General features: G+C 45.3%; 5 protein-coding genes across 5 annotated transcripts; 2 read left to right on the top strand and 3 right to left on the bottom strand.

Moving 5' to 3' along the window:
• Window positions 1-112: 112 nt before the first annotated feature.
• On the bottom strand, window positions 113-1,747 carry I203_102424 (uncharacterized protein; the record flags this gene model as incomplete). The annotated part of the gene is made up of 8 exons (XM_019149804.1): window positions 113-249; window positions 319-415; window positions 484-617; window positions 749-1,043; window positions 1,106-1,205; window positions 1,282-1,323; window positions 1,404-1,611; window positions 1,675-1,747. 8 exons carry the CDS (start codon window positions 1,745-1,747, stop codon window positions 113-115), a joined length of 1,086 nt encoding a protein of 361 aa, XP_019000902.1.
• A 493-nt stretch (window positions 1,748-2,240) lies between these two features.
• I203_102423 (uncharacterized protein) lies at window positions 2,241-3,914 on the bottom strand (the record flags this gene model as incomplete). Its single annotated transcript, XM_019149803.1, has 6 exons — window positions 2,241-2,456; window positions 2,546-2,602; window positions 2,675-2,930; window positions 3,066-3,261; window positions 3,329-3,540; window positions 3,661-3,914. 6 exons carry the CDS (start codon window positions 3,912-3,914, stop codon window positions 2,241-2,243), a joined length of 1,191 nt encoding a protein of 396 aa, XP_019000901.1.
• Window positions 3,915-4,569: 655 nt separating this feature from the next.
• Window positions 4,570-7,150, bottom strand: I203_102422 (uncharacterized protein; the record flags this gene model as incomplete). The annotated part of the gene is made up of 17 exons (XM_065517091.1): window positions 4,570-4,653; window positions 4,715-4,806; window positions 4,878-4,940; window positions 4,997-5,074; window positions 5,144-5,287; window positions 5,347-5,580; window positions 5,665-5,764; window positions 5,827-5,891; window positions 5,954-6,044; window positions 6,098-6,163; window positions 6,226-6,285; window positions 6,350-6,406; window positions 6,479-6,547; window positions 6,605-6,714; window positions 6,775-6,783; window positions 6,849-6,917; window positions 6,967-7,150. 17 exons carry the CDS (start codon window positions 7,148-7,150, stop codon window positions 4,570-4,572), a joined length of 1,575 nt encoding a protein of 524 aa, XP_065373909.1.
• A 1,475-nt stretch (window positions 7,151-8,625) lies between these two features.
• On the top strand, window positions 8,626-10,671 carry I203_102421 (uncharacterized protein; the record flags this gene model as incomplete). Its single annotated transcript, XM_019149801.1, has 9 exons — window positions 8,626-8,778; window positions 8,855-9,041; window positions 9,107-9,181; window positions 9,246-9,688; window positions 9,766-9,906; window positions 9,972-10,102; window positions 10,214-10,289; window positions 10,367-10,489; window positions 10,579-10,671. The coding sequence occupies 9 exons, from the start codon at window positions 8,626-8,628 to the stop codon at window positions 10,669-10,671; spliced, it is 1,422 nt and encodes a 473-aa protein (XP_019000899.1).
• A 1,433-nt stretch (window positions 10,672-12,104) lies between these two features.
• On the top strand, window positions 12,105-14,382 carry I203_102420 (uncharacterized protein; the record flags this gene model as incomplete). Its single annotated transcript, XM_019149800.1, has 9 exons — window positions 12,105-12,343; window positions 12,428-12,522; window positions 12,582-12,645; window positions 12,730-12,866; window positions 12,962-13,058; window positions 13,148-13,338; window positions 13,430-13,896; window positions 14,034-14,108; window positions 14,182-14,382. The coding sequence occupies 9 exons, from the start codon at window positions 12,105-12,107 to the stop codon at window positions 14,380-14,382; spliced, it is 1,566 nt and encodes a 521-aa protein (XP_019000898.1).
• Window positions 14,383-14,770: the final 388 nt, after the last annotated feature.

Raw genomic sequence — 14,770 nt, 5'->3', positions numbered from 1 at the left:
CACAGTCCATCTATCGTGTAGAATGATCCCTCTATATGTATGATCTATGGTTATTATATACAACATACGGAAAATGCTGTGTGACCATGGCGGATGTTCGGTTTTAAGATGATCATGTCCATTTCCCTATCAAACCCATTGCGATCACTCCCAATAACAGAGCAATCAGCGCTGAGTATACTCGAGCATTCGAGGTATCTCGCATATCCCCGACTACCCATTCGGCGTATAATAGTTGACAAAGTCCTCCTAAATACCGGTAGGAACGGCAGAGTCAATTTGGAATCTACGAATAAGTCGTACGCTCAAGTCACTCACCATAAAGTAAAATCCCAGCTGATATCGAATTCAATACTCCAATAGCTATCAATTCCCTTTTCCCATTTTCATTAAACGATTGATGGACACCGATCCCCTAAATAAAGTGTCAATGCTCAACATCGTCTCTCCTATAGCTTTACTGATACTGATGAAATCACTAACGATAGCAATCCCCACTGGAGTGGTTATAGCATACAAAATACACATTAACCACTTTGTCCAACTTCTCTTCCAGACTAGTGCACCTATCCTCGTACCTAATCCTAGACCTTCGAATAGTTGGTGGAACACCAGTGCTACGGGGATGTATCCATACCATCAGTATACCAACGATCTTTGCGAAATCTGAGATATCCCGAAACACGAGACCCGAATCAAGGAGCGGATGTGCTGAGTAACGAGGTAAGTCAAGTCAGGTACTACTCACCGGCAAAAGTAACTTCGAAACCTCCCGTCTGAGCACCCAACGTGACTCCAATCATTATCGAATGAAATACTATTCCGCCTTCCAGCAATTGAACATCCCAGTGTGCTCTCTGAGAATTCGGGTCTACTTCATCCGAGGTGGGTCGGTGGATATGCGTACAACCTAGATCTGCGAATACCGGCGGTGTAGCGGCCGTTGGGTGGATAGAATCTTCGTCGGTTGATGTCAAAGGTAAGGAGGTGGGTTTGGAGGGTTGGATTTGCGCAAGAGGGGGAGATTTGTCACGAAGCGATGCCTGTTAGAATCACACACAGTTAGCTTATGGGACTGTCAGTAAATTCGGTAGATTTGACTTACCCATCTGGCGCTGAAATAGTCGACAAGCCAAATCACTAACATCGATCCCATCGCTATGGACGGTGCTGTTGGTCTGTACGCCAAAGTACCGATACACGGGCTGATATACATATGTATATTAGTATGATTAGTGAGACAAGCAGAATTATCGAGTTGTTGGAAGTTATAGTACTCACTTTGAGAAGTTTTCAAACGATTCTTGTAACAGATGACAGAACCTATATGAAGCTCGATCCATCAGAATGCAGTCTGACACTCTACCATCATAGTCCAATTTGTATTCAAGGGTTGCACTCACGCCAAAGAGATGATTATCCCTGTACCGAAATACTTCATGACGAAAAATACTCTTCTCACCCCATTGTCCCTCTGGGTGCCGTTACTGTTTTTTTCATCTACGTTGTTAGCCATGAACACAGGTAAGAAGACCCCTATAGCTGATGCTACTAGCAAGACGAAGACTGCTGTGATATGAAGTCCGAGATCATAAGATCCCGATGGCGATGCTGTGCATGAGTATCATCGGTTGATTGAGCTTGAACGAATGGGGTGATCAAGTGAGAGAGGACGAAGATTTGGATCATTCTTGATTGAACTGCCATCTTGACCGTCAGGGAGAGTATCAGTCATACCTATATGCATATTGAGTGTACTGATATTTGAGAAGGATGGATGGATGAATGATTGAATGGATGTCATTCGATCGGAAAACAAGAAAAGATGCCAAGTGATGCCAAGAGGGCACTGGTGCGTATGACAGGATCAGGATCAGGATCTGACCAGCAAATGTTACTCTATGGCTATGACCTTGACGGTACTCATCTTGATCATCCTGCTGCTCTACAGTGATTCAGTCGTAGAATCAATCGGGTTGATGTTCAGTGAATGACTCTGGGCGATCGATCAACGTGAGGCATGCGAACTGAGTCAGGCTGTGCCAAACCGAGAATCCCCCAGGTATCTTATCTTATCGGGTACTCTCTCTCTCCATCACGTTAAATGTCCATGGAATTCATATCAATCAAACTACCTACCCCAAGTCCTCTTTTTAATCTCAAGCTATCATTGTACATACCATGCCAATCCATCAACCCAAAGTTCGAAACTCATTCATAGTCCGTCCACATCATCTCGTCTAGTCCGTGATCTGCACCTTGATAGCACCCTGCTTGGGATCCGCGGCAACATGGAAAGCCTTCACTGCTTGCTCCAATGGGAACCGATGGGTGACCAAAGGTTTCAAGTTGATCAAGCCTCCTGAGACGAGTCGGATCGCCTTAGGGTACTGGTTTGCATATCGGTATTGGAATTGTAAGTCGATCTCGTTGGCGGAGCAGTATCCGAATGGGTACTATGGGGTGATTAGCTCACACAATATATAAAGGGAGGTAATTGAAGGATGTAGTTTGGATTTTGTGATACCAACGAGAAAACACTTACGCTCTGTTCAGTGGGTCCTACTCCAATGACGAACACTTTCCCACCAAAAAGTAGAGACTACCAAGCCAATCATTACATCAGCTCTTTTGCCCCCTACTGCACTACGCTTGCGAGACATGGACCACTCACGTAGATAGCAGCTCTGATGGAACTCTCAAAACCGGTACATTCCAATGCTATCTTGAGCCCAGTCCCAGCAGCCTCTTTGATCTTCTCAGCTACGTCCTCTGGCTTCCACTCTCTCTGGATTTGCACGGTCTTGACAGTTGGGACGAGTTTCTTCGCGAATTCAAGTCGGGAGGCGACGAGGTCGGTAAGTACGATGGGGGTACAGCCCGATGCGTGGGCTGCGAGGAGGGTGACGAGTCCGATTGGGCCGGCACCGCTATTTGAGAGGAAATCAACAGGTCAGTCAGGGCACACCCAATGTGGAGACGAGGAAGGAACGGTGAATGAAGCGATTGAAAGTGAATGGGCAAGTCGTTGACAAAGTAGAGGGGATAAAGAAATAGCAGCTCACCAGATCACCACAGGATCACCTAATTTCGTACCAGCTCTTTCCAACCCTGCTAAAGCGACTGCCAAAGGTTCACAGAGTGATCCCTCTTCGAAAGAAACGTTATCGGGGAGTTTGTGCAACCATGCAGCAGGATGAGCATGGAATCGGGTGAGGGTACCGTGGTATGGTGGAGTGGAAAAGAACACGACACGTTGGCCTAACGTTTGGGACAATCATCAGTTTCAGCTGGTTGCAGTAGAATAAGATAATAAACTGTGACTCACAAGCATTGTACCTTCCTGTTCTACATGGATCACAATCCGCTTGACCACACGGTACACCAGCTTCTATAGCTACTCTATCACCTACTTTCAAATCTTTCACACCTTCACCAATCTCGATGATCTCTCCCGCTGACTCGTGGCCGGCTCCAGTCTCATCACGGACTATCATGGTAGGTCCTATCGCACCGTGTTTCCAGAAATGGACGTCGGATCTAAGGTATACAGCATTTTCATCAGCTCAATATGACCCTTATTGTTATCTGCGTTTGAAGGAGACAGGATATGTTGATTTTGTGACGATTTCAGCGAAGGTGGGATATCTTTTCACTCACCCACAGATACCCGTCGCTTTCACATGAACGACCGCTTCTCCAAACCCGACTTTCGGTCTAGGCTTGTTCATTAGATGAACCTCGTGAGCGGGGTTATAGGCACATGCTATATTCGCATTCTTATTTTGAAGCTCTGGTGCGTCGTCCGAGAGCAATTTGAACTCTGGATGTTTGAGGATAAGCGTGGGATCATAGTGAGCCTCGTATTGTGATTTAAGAGGGGCAGAGGGTACGGCTGTAGCTGCTGTTGCCATCTTTGCTGTGTTGCTGTGTTGCTGGTTTGCTTCGTTGAATGGCACGGGGGGAAGAGGGGAAGGATGTCATTGTGCACTGTCCATATATATACTTTACCTACGTGTATGTATGCCTTGTGGTATATGGAGTGACTTGAAGTCACGTTGGTCATAAAATGATTTTTAATGGTAGGTCGGCCCGATTGACTCCGGCTATTGTTGTTCGCCTACAGCGACCTGAACTTGCGGCTTTTGTCCTTTTAGCCTATTTCCCCTATTCGAAGATCTGGACTTTTGGCGCACTGGACTGCGACCTAAACAAGCCATGGGGGGATCATAAGATGGGGAGGGTGGAGAGAATGTAAGGGAGTGTACTGTAGTGTGTAACGGAGGCAGAATGCTTTGTACTCTGTGCAGGGACGATACTTCAGGTAAGCTTCTTCCCAACGAGAAGCACCGCAAATCCCGGGGTCACCACACACGTACGAAATCAATGTGGGGTTTGTCATTTTGGGTGATACAGTATGCTTTTCCTTATCAATACATTTTCAAAAATCCATATATCAAATTCTGCTTTAAAGTCACACTTCAAAGGGGAAAGGAGATTACGGAGAGAGATGAAAGCCATTTCGACTACATGAAATGTGAAATCACGAATTGATATCCCCTCAATAGATTAGTAAACATATCTGAAAGCCCGCTTGTTCTGGAGATCAGTCAAATCTGCGAACGCTTGATCGTGGTCGATATGCTCGGCGCCCTACAGCAATCACGTTAGTCAGCTATCGGAACAATGATTCCCTAAAACAAGAGCAACTCACAGGTTGTTCAGTACCTTCATGATCTCTTCTTCTTACGTGGTTCCGTCTCATGAAGATGATACGGAGTATGAAAGTCATGACGATGAACAATGCTACAAACATGATTGTCCGTGAATAATGTTCGTTATCATCCTGACGAGGGTGGTATGATGAGTAAACTTACCGTATAATCCGATGTGTACAGCAAAAGCAAATTTGTATCGAGGTGCATCTTTGGCTCGGAAAACTGCGAAATGACGAGTTCAATACAAAACATGGTGTGAAAGGTTGAGATTAACTTACCTTGCGGTCCAATGATACAACCTGCACCGTAAGTGACGAAGAGCATAGCCGTGACGCAAGTTTTCTTGGTTTGACCAGCTATAGCATAAAAATATATCAGTACAAGCTCACCATATAACGATAAGGGCAAAGGGTTATTTCACTTACCGATATTACGAGTGACAATACTGTAAAGCAATGATCCAGCGGCAATAACAAAGTTGGCAAAGTAGAAAGTGAGTAATAACCCTGGAGCAGTCTTGGGTGATACAGGGACAGTGAGAAGCACGACTGTACCAGCTAAAGCGATAGCTGGTATACGGGTAATACATTCAGCTGCTTTTTTCGTTTACAAATGTATAGTAGCTCACCCATGGTTCCCGCAAGTACGAGACAAGTTTGATTGGTCAACCGTGCTACCCAGGCGGTACCGAAGTAAATGATTAGTGAGAAACCACCCTGAGCCAAGTTCAACAATTGAGTTTGTCGGACGGTGAAACCTAATCCTTTGACTATGATATTGGCGAATACAGCTAGACCGTTGACGATGATGAATCCGGCGATCTGCATGACCCAGTAGCACCATACGGCGGGATCTTGGAAGGCTATATCATGACAACGAGAGAGGGGTCAATTCACCACTGTGACGAAAGGGGGACAAGCTTTGGACACAGTAAGCTGTTACTCACCCTCCCACATCTGCTCCCACTTCCATCTTGAGTCTTGGACACCCTGTTCGTTGATCCTCAGGCGTTCGATGATCATGGTCTTTTGCTTATCTGTCCAGCACTGGAGTAAACAATCAAATATCAATTAGATCCCAGACTGAGGGAGCAGTACCATCAACTCACCTTGGCCTTCATAGGTGAGTCGGGCAAGAAGATAAGAGTAAGTACACCGACGACTACCGTGAAGCCTAATGACGACCATTGTGTTAGCTTGCGCGCAATTGGGCGAGTTGAGGGACGTATAGCTTACCTCCGACGATGATGAACAAAGCTTGCCAGGTATAGATGGTAGGTGAGTTGACGTAGGTGAGACCGAAGGCGATTAGACCGGATACGCAGAGCTATAAAAAAGTCAGCAAGGCTGTATCATGGCTTATGGGGATTCATAACTCACTTGAACACCTTGCATACCGTACCAGTATGAGATGATCGTAGGGTGCTCATTGCGTCGGTAGTACATCTACAATGAAGAGCATAAGTACACGTTCGGTCTGGTGAAGATAGGTGGGTAATTCGACTTGCAGTAGTCAAAGTCATGAGAGCAGGTTGCACACCAGATTCGAAGAATCCCAATAAGAATCGCTAATAATGATCACAAGATTATCAGCATAGCCTGGGATCAAGTGTTGAGATGCAAAACACTTACGACAGCCATGAGACCACCGAAGTTCTTACAGACCGCATGCATACATACGATCGTGCCCTATACAATCGAAATTCAGAAGTAAGCTTGCAGTCTCCCCATAGAGTGTAAACCAGAAAAGATGCAACTCACCCAGATGATGACGAGAATGCCCAGAAATTTACCTAGCGGTACTTTTTGGATAACTCGATTGACGGGCACCTGTAGCGTTCATAAGTATTGAAGTGTAGGCCAAAGATGTAGGAGAGGTAGACTTACTTCACCAATAAGGTATCCAGCGTAAAGGATTGTAACGAGGGTACTGTACTGTTGCCCTTGGAGGTTGGTATCTGCTTGAAGACCCATGATAGACGAGAAAGCCAGGGTGGCTGCGCAATGCGTTAGGCACAACATCAACTTCATCACGGAACTGCATCATATCGACACACCTTTATCGACTACATTTGATAGACAAGTTAGCGAATCGTCTACCTAGATATATCATGGATACTATGATACATACATGTTTGACAGAAGTAGATCAATAGTAAGAAAGGCAAGATCCTCCAATCGACCTGATCACGGTAAGAACCTAAGCATTAAAGTTGAATTTTGCGGTATCTGAGTGAAAGTGGACACACCAATTTTTTTGATTTGCTCATTCAGATCATCATCAATTACCAAAGTCGGATCGAGGTATTTCGCAGTCTCAGGATCGATCCTACCATTATAGAGGTCTTGCTTCTCCTTCTCTGTCCAATCATCGGCAGTTGCATCGAAATGATCGACATGTTGGATATCTGCTTTCTCGTTTGTAGCTGTCATTTTCGTAACCTTTCGATACCCACACTGCAGTAGGAGGACAGGTCTGTCTGATGGAAGGTTACTTGAGATGTATCGAGGAAGATAGTGGGGCACTTTGGGGGGAAAGGGGAAAGACCATGGGGTATATCTGTGAAATCCAAAGAAGTGGTAATGTTGTGCTTATTTCGCATCGGACCGAAGATCCATCCATCCTCTTGGCTCTCCATCCTCATGAGGTCATCTGACTACAAACTACGGACATTACCGAGCTTCAGAGGAATAGCTCTGTTGCGAGTAGAGGCACAGAGGATGTTGTGTGAACGTTTGATGTTGGAAGGACTATTCGGTTTAAGTGATACCCGAATCGATTCAATCAACGCTAAGCCTAAAGGAGACATGAAGATGATAGTGTCTACGAAAGAGATGAAGCTCGTCAACGTCCTTGTCTTTCCTCCTTCAACGTCAGAAGCACCCCTTTGGCCTGAACCAGAGAATTTCGGACCGAGTAAGAGTGACTAAATTCAATTAAGCAGAAAATGGGCGTTGAAGTAAACTCAATTTTCTTTTCCCACGGTATGACCATCAACCCGCAGAATCAACATGATTGTATTCCTTCATCTCGCAACATCTTCAGTCCGTTAGACTCTATTCATACCGAAGGGTGGAAGCACCGTAGACTCGATTGTGGACGACATGTGATCAGATTAAGCGATAAGCTTAAGCATAATCTGCTTCCTTCACTTGCCGCACATTACCAGGGGTCACGTGTGGATTCTCGCGTGGCCTTTCATCACGTTCAGACGATGTGATCATAGGACATGGAGTTACAACCAAGTCCGCCCAGGCCAGCGCATACTAACCCCGCATTTACCGGTGGAGTTTACGGTGTCAGTGAATTCTAATGATCCATGCTTGTGTTCATTAGTGGCTGGGTTTGATTCCGCTAATGCCATTTGTAATCCTCAACTTGGCATCGGTCGATCTATGGGAATCATCCTTCAACTCGTCCATTCATCCAGCATCTTCACTTGATCATGCACTACCATGGCTTACCCTTTGCCCTCGTCATTATCCTGCATAGGATTCCAGCGAAAGCGGACGAGGCGGAGTCACTTTTGTCGAATACGTCGATCAAGGATGTCTCACATATTTGAGGAGTCTCCACGTGAGATTCCAAGAATTTTTTTCCCTTAGCCCGTATAGGAGTATAGGAGCGAGTACTAACGAGTTAAGCGAAGTAGAGATGATTTTTCCACTGCCATGACCAAGTTTTTCCTTTAGTCACCTATGAAATCACCATGGATGGAGCTATATGGACGAAGCGAGCTCAAGGGCTTCTTGACTGAGGTGGTATGCGTAGATCGTCGATGCCAGATGCATACGCATAGCAATTTCGTCAGACTCGTCGAAATTATCTTGTCTGACTCTCTTCATCTCTTTTTTTCCTGATCTTTGAAAGATTGATTGATTCATTCAGTTAAACAAATTATCGAAAAATGTCCATAACACCTACAAAAGATTCCAAACGATCCAGTAACGACGACTTGCCACTCGACGAAGTAGATGGAGAAGTCGGACATGCAGTGAAAATCACTACGCACGATGAGGTTTTTGGGGATATCAAAGAGGATGGACCTAATTATAGGAATGTAAGTGGAGTCTATCTCTATATGACACTTGTCGACTATGCTGTCAGTCGCTGATGGTCTTTTCATGGTCATATAGGTAGGATGGTTGGGAGCTGTTGTGTTGTTATTGAAGAGTCAGATAGGACTTGGTGTACTCAGTTTACCCTTCGCTCTCATGACGTTGGGTATTGTACCCGGTATACTGTGTCTTGTAGCTATCGCCGCTATAATGACATGGTCGGGTTACTGTGTGGGAGTGTTCAAGTTGAAACATCGAGAAGTCTGTGAGTTGATTCGGTACTCATGACTCGTATGGTGAAAACTCTTCTTAGGCTGATTCATTGTATAGACAGTGTGGTGGATGTTGGGGAGATTATGTTTGGCAGAATCGGACGTGAAGTATTTGCCGCTATATACTGTATATGTGAGCTGTCCGCCCCCCTTCCGTTACCCAAAAGAAGGTCTCAGCTGATTTCAGATCTCGATAGTCATGATCTTTGTGGTCGGTTCAGCCGTCGTAGGCGCATCTATAGGTCTCAACGCCGTCTCAGTCCACGGGACATGTACAGCCGTATTCGTCGCCGTCAGTGCAGTAGTCGGATTTCTCTTAGCTAGTATAAGGACGCTAGGAAATATATCGTGGTTGGGTTGGGTCGGATTATTCTCAATCGTATCCGCCATCTTGACTGTCACCATCGCTGTGGGAGTACAAGATCGACCTGCTCTTGCGCCAACTACTGGAGAATGGGATAAAGATTTCCACGTTATTGGTCATCCCACTTTCCTCCAAGCTTCTTCCGCCATATCTTCACTCATCCTGGCGTATGCTGGTGTACCGACCTATTTCTCGATTGCTGCTGAGATGAGGGATCCCAGGTTGTTCAACAGAGCCATGTTCATTAGTAATGCCATTATCACGAGTATATATGTCGTGAGTATGATTGTATCTCGACTGTCTCCTTCATATGTTAGTACAAGATTTGGCTGATGTGAGACTTGGCTATATAGGCTATTGGTACCGTTGTGTACTACTACTGTGGTCAATACGTTGCAAGTCCAGCTCTGGGCTCGGCAGGTGCTTTGATGAAGAGGATCTGCTACGGATTGGCTTTACCTGGTTTATACGTTACAGTCACCATCTATCTTCATGTGAGTCAGACTTGTGTCATCTCATATCGTCAGCTCATCACACTAAACTCCTTGTCTTGCGACAGCTTCCGGCCAAATACATCTTCCTCAGGTTGATGAAAGGTAGTCGACACCTTACCAGTAATTCTCCTATACACTGGGCTGTCTGGTTGAGTTGTGTAGGCACGTGTGCCATCATAGCCTATGTCATTGCTAGGTGAGTCGATGTGCTTCAATCCACAATCAGTAGTCTTTTCTTTTTGTTTTGGGATCTCGTTTTGGTTTTATATGAGCTGTATGCTGATTCTTGGATTCTCGCGCCGTCCAGCGCCATTCCAGTATTCAGTAGTCTGGTAGGATTGATCGGAGCTCTATTCGGTACTTTCTTCTGTATCATGTTGATGGTGAGTGCTCATTACGTATCTTTGACTATAACGTGGATTATTTATGTGTAATTACTGATTTTTGTTCAAACGTGTAGGGAGGAATGTGGTTATTCGATAACAAATCTCGACGTCATACCGACACATCATTCGGATATCGTGCATTATTCTTCATGAATGTGTTTTTGGTGGTTTTAGCAGCCTATTTGATGATTTCGGGGGTAAGTTTTGCCTCTTCTGGTATCATAATTCATGAGGAAACCTTGTCGATTCATTGCTAATTTAATTTGAGCTCTATGTGGACGTGTAGACCTGGGGAGCTGTCCAGGATATCATAGATAGTTATAATGCCGATGGAGGACAATCGGCTTGGTCGTGTAAGGATAACTCGAATTCCGTCTAGAGTATAGAGAGATAGAGATAGACCAATCCTGATCATGACATGAATAAACGATAAAAGATAGATAACGTGAATGGTAATAGCAATAGCAGGCAATCCATATTGTCATCTCCTGCCCTACTCGCTCACCCTCCTCCCCCCTGGACAAGCGGGGGAGGGAAAGACCTGCTCTGTGATGGGCGGTAAGCGCTCTGCGACTTTGAGCGAGGCCAGATCTCAGGCGTTATACTGTACGAGTGCTGTACCTTACCTTATCTTTGCTTCGGCTCTCTCATGTTCTAGTTTGAGATCCCTTTGCTCACTGCAGTGAGCACGTGTATGTCCCGGATCTTGGTGTATCTCGGATCTTGTCATCCCCCGACATGAACGGATTTCGTCGCGTGCTATCACAAGTCTTACACACTGTAGGTGGATCACATCCTAGGCCCGAACAATAGGCGAGCCTTCATTGTCTGTGGTTCAACTACACCCCGAGGGATCTCACAAACTTTCCAAAGAAAGTAATTATACCCACCCACTCCTCTGGATCGCATCGGCATTTCGTGCGCGGCCGAAACATGAGAATTCGGCAAAATCTTCATTTCTGAATCTAAAAAAAGCAAAGAGCCCACCAAGAGATCCGCCAAGTGCGAGCGAGTAATATCTACCGTCGCGTCTCGTCACGCTACGATCCGCCCACCATGCCATTGTGGCTTGAGATAGCTTATCTCTGTCGGTCATATCCATGAACACGCACATCACTTTCTCATGTGATAGTTACGTTGTTACGGTATTGCTACCTACTCGCCGACACTTTACTCGTAGATCCTGCCCAGGTACATTTGGTGTAGCTATCCATCCGTCCCCGTTCATAACCGTCAAAGGGCTGAGGAGAATAGAGTTGGCGTTAATTACTGCTGGCTTGCGCTCTCTTCTGCACATTTATCGGGCGAGATGATGCGAGTTTGTCTTGAACGCCGAAGGGGCGGAATACTCGTATCTTCTCACGGAGCTCAACTCATCCGTAATTACCGAGGTACATGACCACTCAATTTAACTCTACGTACGAGTAGTTAGGAGTCAGTCCGAGAGCTTATCTTTCACTTGGTGCTCCTTCTTCTCCGCTTACTTGGTTCGCACCCTCTGGGAGAACGCATGCAATATGATTGGACGACCTACCAGTTGATCTGATGAGGCTAGATAGGAGAGAGCCGGGTGGTGGATTCACCTGTGCTGGACAGATAAGAAAATGACATAGCGGATAGCTCAGCTGCAAGGAACCTAGCGTATAACAAAGTACTTCGAAGGATACTAAAGACCACGGCCATTTCCCCTTTCTTTTCTTTCCCTTTCAGCTAATCAAATAATTTTGGTAACACCATCGGATCTTGAAGATCCTTTGCAAACACTTTCATCCTACGAGAAGTGGTCATACTTCAATACAATCCACCCCCAACATGTCATACCCTACTGAGAAATCATACCCTACTGAGAAACACCTCTCGGAGAAAGATGCGACCGTCACTTCGGTGATACCTGAAGACCAGGTCGCTCATCTCAAAGGCGAAAATGCAGCCGTCGAAGATGTCATCCTGGCAGAACAAAGCTATACGGAAGAAGAGTACAAGAAACTCAGATGGAGATTCGATCTGATTTTGATGCCTATCATGATGTTGACTTATGGATTACAATTCGCGTGAGTCAAACATCAGACCTCAGACCTCCGGTGGGAGTGGGCTTAGGAGAGGACGGCTGACCCACTTATTTTGGTCGACTGTAGCGACAAAGTCTCGTTGTCGTCCGGTGTGGTATTTGGTTTGAAGACTGATACCAAATTGAAGGGAGATGAATATTCTTTGCTCACCGTGTATTTCTGTAAGCCAAAGTCTGCCTTGCGACTCGTCTCAAAATCAGAACGCTAATGTAGTTGGTAGACTGCGCTTATCTTGCTGGTCAAATTCCCATGTCGTACATCTTTCAAAAACTTCCTATCGGTCGGTGAGTCCAAATTCAAGTTGTCTTTCAGTTGATTATGAATGAGAGCCGGTCAAGTGGTACTGATGACATTTTACCTCTTCATAGAGCCTTGGGCGGAACAGTCATCCTCTGGGGTATTGTAGTCATTGGTCTAGGGTTATGTAACAACTACCTTCAATTATCGATGTGTCGAGTCTTGTTGGGTTGGATGGAATGTGCAGTTACACCTGGTTTCTTGTTGAGTGAGTCACAAGTCCCGTATCTTGACTTATCGCAATTAGGATTGATTCGATCACTAAGACAAGCACTGACCGTTAATTCCTGATCTATTTGATAGTCGTCGCATCATGGTACAAAAGATCCGAAGCTACTTTACGAAGTTGTATGTATTTCGCCATGAATACTTTCCTGGGTGGTTGTTTCAACGTTATCATGTGAGTTAGCCTCTGCTCTCCTCATAACGATACAAAACTTCAATTGAAAGAAAGGACGCTTATTTGTACGATGTGTTCTTGATTGTTAGCTACGCAATCGCCAAAAAGGCCGCAGCAGACGGTGGAATCGCAGGATGGCGAGCAATCAATTTCTTCCTGGGCAGTCTGACTGTCTTTGCCGGTATACTCGTGTTCATCTTCATCGGTATCCCAAGTGATGTCTGGTGGTTGAACAAGGAGCAAAAGAAGATGGCTCATTCTAGGATCGTCTCAAACGGAAGTGAGTAATGAGTCACCAATCGCATTATATCTTCATGCGGTCTGTTCTGCTCTGCGGGTGCTGATTGATCTATATTTTCGTTGTTTCTTAGCTGGTGATGCAGGTCGACACGCCTGGACATGGTCCCAAGTAAAAGAATGTTTCCGTGATCCCCAATACTACTTTATAATCTTATTCAACCTTACAGCCACTATCCCCAATGGTGTTCTGACCACATTTACAGCATTGGTTTATACTGGATTTGGATTCACAGCTCTACAATCGATCTTGTACCAACTACCCAGTAGCGCAATTGGATTCTGCGTCATCATCAGTTCAGCAGTCACCGTCACGTTCTTCCCCAAGATGAGATTCCCCTTGGCTATCACTTGGACATTATTGGAAATGATCGTTTTCCTCTATGTCGGTTTGGCCAAGACCGCCAGTAAATGGCAACTGTGGGGTGCGTTCAGTTTCAGCTCGGTCATTTCCTGTGCTACCTTTTTGGTATGGGCGATCTTACCTCTCAACACGGCTGGAAGGACTAAGAAGAGTTTCACAGGTGCTTCGGCTTTGATCGTGAGTATGACTTAGTCAATGTTCAACACTTCATCCTGTCCGGTATCTCTAAGGCCGAAATGGGATTGTCATTTTGTTATGTGGCGACATGTGTCGAACAGAACATGTATGTGCTGATGATTTGTGATACTTCTCAGGCATACTGTACAGGTAACATGATCGGATCTCAGACCATGAGAGCTAGCGATGCCCCAAGATACCTCAAAGGTCTTGTGAGTCAACTTCTCCAATTACCCAACGTTCCTCTAAAGAAAACGCCGAGCTGATCTGGATTCTCTGGGATAGACCGGTAACGCAATTGTCATGGCTATCAACGCTCTTATCCTCCTCTCTTGGTGGATCTACCTCCAAAGGGAGAACAAAAAGCGAGATCAGGCTTACGAAGCTAGTGGGTTGTCCATGGAGGAGAGGGAGTATCAGAACAAAGTCGCTGGTGAGACGGATGTTACCGATCGACAAAACCCCCATTTCAGATATCTTTGTTAGATGGTCTGTCTGTATTGATCAATATGGGGTTTTCGGAAATAGAGGAAGTAGTTGCTCAAATCGATTCCGACGCAGGTGGATGGTCCTAAGGTTGTTAAATACTGTTGTGGAGTATGAGTGATTGTGGGCGGCAAAAGTGGAAGTTGTAGTAGTAAAACTTGTAGTGAAGGGTAGTCGTAGTTGTTATCGAGGAAGTTGTAAAGTGAACGATGGTAGTTGTAGTACTGGTAAGATTGTAGAGATTGTAGATCGAGTCGGTAATGTTATCTTTGAAAATCAGATGCATAAGATATATATGGCATGGCTCAAAAGGTGTCCAGCACCGAAACGATTACAATGGGTATACTAGAATGGTACAATTACAAATTACGATATTAGACATGGTTAT

This window comes from Kwoniella mangroviensis (genome assembly GCF_000507465.2).
Source record: "Kwoniella mangroviensis CBS 8507 chromosome 1 map unlocalized Ctg01, whole genome shotgun sequence".
NCBI classification, from domain to species: Eukaryota; Fungi; Basidiomycota; class Tremellomycetes; order Tremellales; family Cryptococcaceae; genus Kwoniella; species Kwoniella mangrovensis.
Note: the sequence above shows the minus strand (reverse complement) of the source record. Positions and strands in the feature narration are given on the sequence as shown.